This window comes from Corapipo altera, unplaced genomic scaffold, assembly GCF_003945725.1.
Source record: "Corapipo altera isolate COAL_440 unplaced genomic scaffold, ASM394572v1 71, whole genome shotgun sequence".
NCBI lineage: Eukaryota > Metazoa > Chordata > Aves > Passeriformes > Pipridae > Corapipo > Corapipo altera.
This window is the reverse complement of record NW_020884916.1, coordinates 2,469,284-2,477,322: the sequence shown is the minus strand read 5'-3', so window position 1 is coordinate 2,477,322 and position 8,039 is coordinate 2,469,284. Positions and strand designations below refer to the sequence as shown.

Here is an 8,039-nt window from a genome sequence, read left to right as displayed (position 1 = left end):
AGAGCAGGGACATCACCCCAGATCACTCAGGAGAGCAGGGACATCACTCAAGAAAGGCCAGACCACAGGAGAGAGCCACCAAGCACTGCTCTCTGCACAGTCCCCAGGTCGAGGAGGAGGAGGTTGGGCAGTGTTTCCAGGGGCTGTTTGGACATGAGCTGGAACAGGAACCACGGGATAATAAAGTGTCTTGGGGAAAGTAAGTCAGAAGATACACAAATGAAGATGGTGAAGGGCCTGGAGGGGAAGACTGAGGGGAGACCTCATGGCAGTTCCAACTTCCTCAAAAGGGACAGAGGAGAGGCAGGCCCTGAGCTCTGCTCTGGGAGGACCAGGGACAGGACCCCAGGGAATGGCCTGGAATTGTTAGGAGGAGGGTTAGGTTGGATATTAGGAAAAGGTTCTTCCCCCAGAGGGTGGTTGGGCACTGACCAGGCTCCCCAGGGCAGTGGGCACAGCCCCAAGGCTGCCAGAGCTCCAGGAGGGTTTGGATGATCCTCTGGGGCACAGGGGATGGGCCTGTGCTGGGCCAGGAGTTGGACTCGATGATCCTTGTGGAGTCCCTTCCAACTCAGCATATCCTATGATACTTTTTCTGGGTGATGGACCAGGTGTAAGGTTACTTTGAAAATACCCAACCCGGCTCAGCAGGAGAGCACCAGCACAAGAAGTCAGATCTGCTGAGGAGCAGGCCACTGCAACGTGATACACGGGCCTTAAAGACAGCGAGGAGGGAGCCAAAACAATCCCTGCTGATCCCCAGGAAGCTGGCAGGAGAGATGCCAACCCCGTGCCAACGTGCTGACAGGAGCAGTTCCAACGAAACCGAGGGAAACTCACCCTTCTCCAGCCAAAACTTGACATCTTCTTCCCGCGTGTAAATGGCTTCTTTGGCCTCAGCACACACGTTGTGGATGTGGGAGCTCAGCTGGGCCCCCTTGCTGAAGTTCACGGCCACGTCCATGCTCAGGTGCTCCAGCCCCCGAACCTCCTCGGCCTGACGCACTGTCCTGGGGTTTTTCTGCACAGGGGGAAAGAATCAAAGCTTGAATCCCGGGTGCAGTGGGTTATTCCTCACAGCGTGCTGTGATTTCACGCCAACACACGATGCATCTGTTTAAGAATTAGCCTTCAGACAGCCAGCTCCTTCCTCCTCGAGGCTGAGACATAGGAGGGGTTCTCAGCTCTCCCTGCCCCAACTCCAGGTGTCAGGGATTCCCAGCACATTTGCTGACACCAAGGGAGATGCACTGGGAAAGGCAGGAATGGGCCGTGCTGCCAGCACTGAAACAGCCAGTGAGCCAAGGAGCAGCTTTAATAAAGCTGTTTTGTTCAAGGACCTGGCTCCTGTGGCACGAGTTGTTCCAAAGAGAGAAATCCCACCTTTCCCTGGCTCCAAGCAAAGCCAAAGTGATCCTTGCTGGGGATGCCCGTTTTCTGGGAGACATGTACCCTGCAGTGGCCACCCTGTCCTGAGCAAGAAGTCAGGCTCTCCTCTTCCCCAGCCTGTCCCAAAGATGAGTGAACGGATGTTCCTCTGGAAATTCCCCTGGGTGGAAGGCACTTTAAAAACCTGTTGGTGCTGAACCCATCATGTTTCACCACTCCTCTGATTTGCCTGTGATGGTTTCTCAGTGTTCTGTCGTGACAAATGGCCCCAGCTCTGAACTGACTTCACTGGGGCAGGGATTTTCGTGGCCACCCACCCCCCCCTGATACAGGCTGGACTAAACCCTGCCTCCCTCTTAGGCTCAGTACCGCTGATAAACTTAGTTTAATACCAAGTCCTTCAAGCAGGAGGGGTGGTGAAAGGTGTGCCTGAGAGCTGAACAGTCAGGCAGCTGCCTGGGAAGGGTATCCAGCTCCAGGAAAGCCTGGATGGAGCCTCGTACCTGGCGCAGCTTGGCCATGGACTCGCTGGGGATGATCTCGTTGCGGTGGAGCCGCGTCACAAAGCACAGAGCCTGGAACTGGCTCTGGCCCCTCTCCAGCTCCCCCAGGATTAAGGCACGGAAGATCTTCACCTCCTGACAGAGAGATAAATAACAAGAGTGAGAGTCACAAATCTTTGCCATCAGTGGGGTGAACCGAGAAGCTCCAGCTCCAGAAAGGCTCCAGCCAAAAAACAAAGTCCAAGGTCTCATCCTTGTGCTACCTGAGCACAGGGGTGTAGTTCCAGGTTCAATCCCACCCAGAATCCTGCAGCAGAGTCACTGCTGTATGGAAAGAATTAAAGGTTTTCACAACCCCACTGTGGCAAGGACAAATTGCTGCCAGGTCACATCCCACATCCACGGCTTCCTCAAACAGCAGCTGGGGGTTCTGTCCTTCACCAAGAAGGGAGGCAACACTCCAAGGAGCCTTGTTTGGTTTTGTTAAACAAGTATCACATAGCCATTATCTCCATGCCTCACTGAGTAAGCAGTCCCAGATCTCCTCTGTTGCCTTCCCTCACTCCCTTCTGGACAACTGGTATCCTGGAGAAAAAAATTACTAATTTTTCTGAACCCAACAGCACGTGGAACAGAAATGAAAATCGAATTGTTAAAGCCAGAATAGCCCATTATGATCAGCTGCAGCTGACCTCCTTTTCTGCCCGGGTCAATAGTTTTGGTATTTTACATACAGACCTTCTGACATGGTCACAGTCATGAAGGAGGCTTGGGAAGGAAGAGATACCAAAAATGCTTGTGAAATTGCTATGGAATCATTATTTTTTCACAGATTTAACGGGGAGACTTCCCACTGAGACACTGGCACCACTGGAACAACCCACAGTCCCATCTACATTCAGTCCAGCTACCTTCCAGCTGTGAGCTCCCACACCAAGCACAGCCCACAGATGAGTGGCCTAAAACCAGGAGCTGACTCTGGCATGTTCTTCAGCTGTGGATTTAATTTGAATTCGCTTTGAACAATCAGCATTCAGCCTGGAAAAAAGCAAAACAGGGATAACCATGTTTTGCACTCAGGCTGAAAACCTCTGCAGGCAGGAGATTAAAAACAGTGCAGCACTTCCCAGGTTGGAGGCAATTTCTGTAAAATGAGAACGTGCTGAGCAACTGATTAATCCTCCTGATCCGTCTATTTAAGAATTAGCCTTCAGACAGGCAGCTCCTTCCTCCTCGAGGCTGAGACACAGGAGAGGTTCTCAGCTCTCCCTGCCCCAACTCCAGGTGTCAGGGATTCCCAGCACATTTGCTGACACCAAGGGAGATGCACTGGGAAAGGCAGGAATGGGCCGTGCTGCCAGCACTGAAACAGCCAGTGAGCCAAGGAGCAGCTTTAATAAAGCTGTTTTGTTCAAGGACCTGGCTCCTATGGCACGGGTTGTCCTGAAGAGAGAAATCCCACCTTTCCCTGGCTCCAAGCAAAGCCAAACTGATCCTTGCTATGGATGCCCGTTTTCTGGGAGACATGTACCCTGCAGTGGCCACCCCTGAGCAAGAAGTCAGGCTCTTCTCTTCCCCAGCCTGTCCCAAAGCTTTGCTTGGCTTTCCCCAGCTTCCCAGCTCTCCCTGCCCTGGCTATGGCTCAGGTGGAGCAAGAACCAAAGCATGTCACTTAAAAAAAATATCTCACATGGAAAGAGCCACCAAAGTTTCTCCTCCTCAGAGAGCACCTTTCCCCCCTCAGCCACCTCCCCTCTTTCCCGGTAGCAGGAGCAGAGTGAACCAATGCCAAGGTGGGTACCTAGCCAAGGCAACAAAGAGCACCCTGAACCTCTGGGTTTCTGCAAAATTTCCCAGCAGGGAACAAGTCCCAGCAGAGCTTTGTGGGGACTCTCCAGGTGAACTCATCGCGGGGGCGTCGGGAATCCTTGGCCCTGCCCTGCACTCCTGTGGCAGGGACACTTCACCTCCTGCTTGGATCTGAGTGACAAGCACTCGGTGTGACAGGGAGCAGCCAGTTCTGGGGCACTGCAGGTGACACAGCCCAGGCCCTCACGGCAAGGGGGGAACAGCTCCTCCTTCCTAAAGGAAGGAAATCAGTGCTCCGAGCTCCCAACATCCCCGTGCCACCAAAGGGACTCCCAGCAAAGACTGGCCTGCAAGGAGGAGCAGGGAAACCATCAAACTTCTCCCCTCCTCGTGCTGTCCTCAGCCAGCTCCTCCAGGGACTGTCATCTGGGGGGTGAGAACAATCCAAGCCCCATGTTCAGGGTTTATCCAGTAGGGACTCACAATCCTGTGTGGTCCAGATCCCTCCACTTGGAGTAGAGCAAACCAGTTCCCAGGGAAATTAATTATTTCAATGCCTTCCTCCCTGCAACCCATTCAGCTTTCCTGCCAAAATTCCCCCCCCCCAAGGCCATCAGTGCTGCTGTGGGACCCACTTTTGTCTCTGCTGTCACGAGGCTGCTCAGAGCAGGGGGGACAGGCAGAGGGGATGTGCTGCAGGGGTGACACCAGCCCAATTCTGTGCCAAATTCTGTGCCCTGTCAGCAGCCTTTGCTGTGGTCAGGGCCCCAGGGAACAGCCACAGCTGGCCAGAATTCCACGTGCTTGGACAGCAATGTGCTCCTGCATCCACACTGGGGGTCCAGCTGAGTTACCCTGAGTGGGTGGGGATTATGCTTTTTAACCCCTCTCTTCCTAGAATGAAGTCACTTTGGTGTGTTGCCACATATTCAGGGTGAATCAAGGATGTGCTGGGAGAGGGGGGAAAAAAAAAAAGCAAGCACATTTTCGAAGCCATAACATTCTACAAGTCAGAGTAACAAACAGCACCGTGTTTTAATGAGCCCACCCTGTCCCTCCTGCCCTGAATGACCCTCCTTTTCTATTTTTGGTGCCTCTCCAGAGAACAGTCTGCTTTCCCAATCACACAGATACAATCTTGGACAGATGCTTTCCTGTATCACCTGGTCATTTGTCAACAAACACAATGGCCCCTCGTCATAAGGAAATTCTGAAAGCACCACACCAAAATACCACAGAACATCAGCCTTGTCAACAAGGACCCTGCATGGACTGGCAGGGCAAGTGTTAAAATACCATTAACCCAGACTTGTTCCCTTGTCTTTCCAACCCAACTTTTCCAGCAATCAAAAGGGAAAAGAAACTTTTCTGCATCTTTGTGCTGACCTCAAAATAAAACCACCCACTTTGTTCTCAGGCCATTTTTAACAACAGGCAAGATCATGTTCTTCAGATTAGATACAACATTTAGGGTTGCTGTCCCCCTTCAGTGTTTTATTACTTTTTTTTCCCTACTATGCAGGAAAGTAAGTGTTTTCATCACATTCTTGCAAATGTGGTCACTGTTGCACTGCCCAGAAAACACCAAGTCCCAGGTTGGACTCTCACTGACCAGTATGTGCTGCACTAAAGAACAAAAAACCTGGTGTGCTCTGAGGCCACAACTCTGGAGGGGAGGCAGGGCTGGAAGAGAAATGAAAATCCCAACTCTGTGGAAGCCTCAGGCACTGCTCAAGTCCCACCAGTGTCAGAGGAAAGCAACGAACAGTGATCTCATTTAGCTCCTTTCTTCTCCAGCCCCTGGTCTGGCAACCACAAACTGCCAGCAGAGAGGAGGGGAAAAAAAAAATAAAAACCTGCCTTTTGGACTAACCCCCTGCAGTTTGAGCCAGGGAAGTGGAAAAATCATTTGTGGAAAAACCCCAGCATCCTGGCCACAGCACAGCCACGCAATCTGGCTCGGGGCAGCAGGGCAACAACCCCAGCTGCTTCTGTGAACACTCAGAACCAACCCCATGACCTTCACTGGGGAGGAGAAGTTGTGCAATTTTGGAGAGATGAGCAGCAGAGGAGCACGGGGAACTGCCCGGGTGCAGAGGGGGAAGCCTGGCCAGGCTGCTGCCTGCTCACCCCATTACTCACTGCACAGCCAGCTCCCCACTCCTTTATCACTTCCTGGCTTTTTTCAGCTGTTTTTCCAGCAAAGCCACGGGGCAGAGAGAGCCAGTTCCCAACTGCTCTAAAACTGAAGATGAGGAATGAGCTCCTGCGAGTCCGAGGCTTGCAAAGCCTTCCAGGGCCCATCTGTGTGTTTCCAGCAGGAGCTGAGGGGATGCATGGAGCTCAGGATTTAACAGACTGGAGCCAGAGACCTTCAGAGAACCTGAACCCAGAGGCAGCTCGACTATAATAAGGATGAGAGCCAGAGAGGAGATAACATACACCCTGTTGGGTTTGTGGATGAGATCTGAGCTCTCCAGAAGAGCTGAAGCAAGCGAAAAATGCTGAAAAAAACCAAAATAAATGAACACCTCAGGACACCAGCAGTCCCCAGGTCACATCCCAGGCTCCCAAAGGGCCTACCTAGAGGATCTGTAATGAGGTTGGATTTCCATTGCCTGGGAATACATTGCAGTGTGCAAGTTTGCAATCTTCAGGCTTGAGAGCCCTCCCTCCCTACCTCCCTTAACTTCCCTGCTGGGCCATGTCTTCTTGCAATGTTTTAATATTGTTTTTTTAATAGGAGCCATGGGGCTGCTTCCCTGCACATGTGCTGGAGTACTTAGAGCATGCCATTGCTTCCAAAATCTCCATGGCTTCTGCTGCCATCTCAGAGAGAGGTGGGCTTGCCCCTGCACCCACCCCAGATGGAAGAGGGGACCCCGGGAGCCTGCAAGGAGTGCAGCTGAAAGGGGGAGAGACACCAGAATAATCCCTGGCAAAATGCTCCAAGGTTCACAGCAAGGTTGGGACACAACACCTTCCTACCTCATGGGCCTGAGCTTCCTCCTGCTGCAAACCAAAGTCCACCTGAGCAAACAGTCTGAAAGGGGGGTTGGAACAAGATAACACAGCTGTGGCACCCACAAAGCCCTGCCACCCACACGGCTGCAAACGGCTCTTCTCTGAGCAGTAGGAAGTTCAGTGCATCCAGCCAGGCTTGGAATGCTCCACGCTGGCCAAGGAGCCACTGAGAAGGGTGGGATTTTGGGCTCCAGCTCAGCCAGCATCACCTCCCTGCAGAGAGGCCACCTCTGGCACTCTGGGCTGGGGGGAAAGGGTGTTGTCAGTCCCACAGACAGCTGTCAGTCAAACACTTCCCACCCCCCCACACACACACACGAGCTCCCAAAGACAGCAGGAGCCCACCTAAGGAACTAGCCACCCCAGAGCCATCCCAGAGATACAGCAGAGCACGGACACCCCCATCCCGGAGTCAGGAACCCGAGATCTCGCCGTGCAGACTCTCCTGCCCTGCCCCTGCTCCGTGCCCAGCTGTGCCGAGCCTGCCATGCAAAACTATGCAGAGCCATGCAAAGCTGTGCCCCTCACAACGAGGAGCAGCGCTGCCGGGGTCAGCCGGGTGCAGGGACACTGCCACCCATCCCACCGGGACCTTCCGCCGGCTACTGCCAGCACGGAGGCAGCCCAGGTCACAGGTGTAACACCAGAGGGGACAGCGAGCCTGGTTCACCGGCTCGGAGCTGTGCGGAGACCTCAAACAAAGACCCCAACCGTGCGTGAGGACGGACGGAGTTTCCCCTACACGTGCGTGTCCTGCCAGCTCTTTGCCTGCCCGGACCCTTCCCCAGCACATCGCCCCACGGTCATCCTGGCTGCTTCTCAGTGTGGGATCACCGCCTCCCTCGCCTGATCAAAGAGATCTGGCCCCTGGAGCCCCCAGGTTCCGAGTCCATCCCAGCCCGGAGGGAGGAGGGGAAGGACCGCTCATCCCACAAAAAGCACTCACAGAGCCGTGACCCGCGCGGTGCCAGGGGCCAGCGCTCCCATCCCTCTCCGGGAATCACCGAGGGAGCCCCGGACGGGCGGGCGGGCGCTCCGCGCATCCCTGTCCCGCGGGGATGCTCCCCGGGGGCCCGTACCTGTCTGAAATCAGCCGTGAGCGTGACGAGCGCCCCGTCCGCCGCCCGCAGCTCCAGGCTGACGCAGTCGGCCCCGCTGTCGGCCTGCAGGCTCTCCTCGGTCACCTGCCCGCCGGGCAGCCGCACCCGCACCCGCAGCTCTGCCCGCGCCGCGGGGCCGGGCAGCGGGGCCAGCGCCAGCCACAGCAGCGCGGGCAGCGCCGGGAGCCGGCGCCGCGGGCCCCGCATCCCCCCC

General features: G+C 54.8%; 1 protein-coding gene across 2 annotated transcripts in view; it reads right to left on the bottom strand.

Annotated features, from left to right (window-relative positions):
- Positions 1-8,032, bottom strand: part of OAF (out at first homolog) — a 12,570-nt gene extending 4,538 nt beyond the window's left edge. Inside the window, exons 1-3 of one of the 2 annotated variants that reach the window (XM_027655662.1) lie at positions 7,805-8,032; positions 1,893-2,027; positions 808-1,021 (exon numbers count right to left, since the gene is read on the bottom strand). In XM_027655662.1, coding sequence (XP_027511463.1) covers positions 808-1,021; positions 1,893-2,027; positions 7,805-8,032 — 577 coding nt within the window. The remainder of the gene's footprint in view (positions 1-807; positions 1,022-1,892; positions 2,028-7,804) is intronic. The other variant, XM_027655663.1, reaches the window with a different exon arrangement.
- Positions 8,033-8,039: the final 7 nt, after the last annotated feature.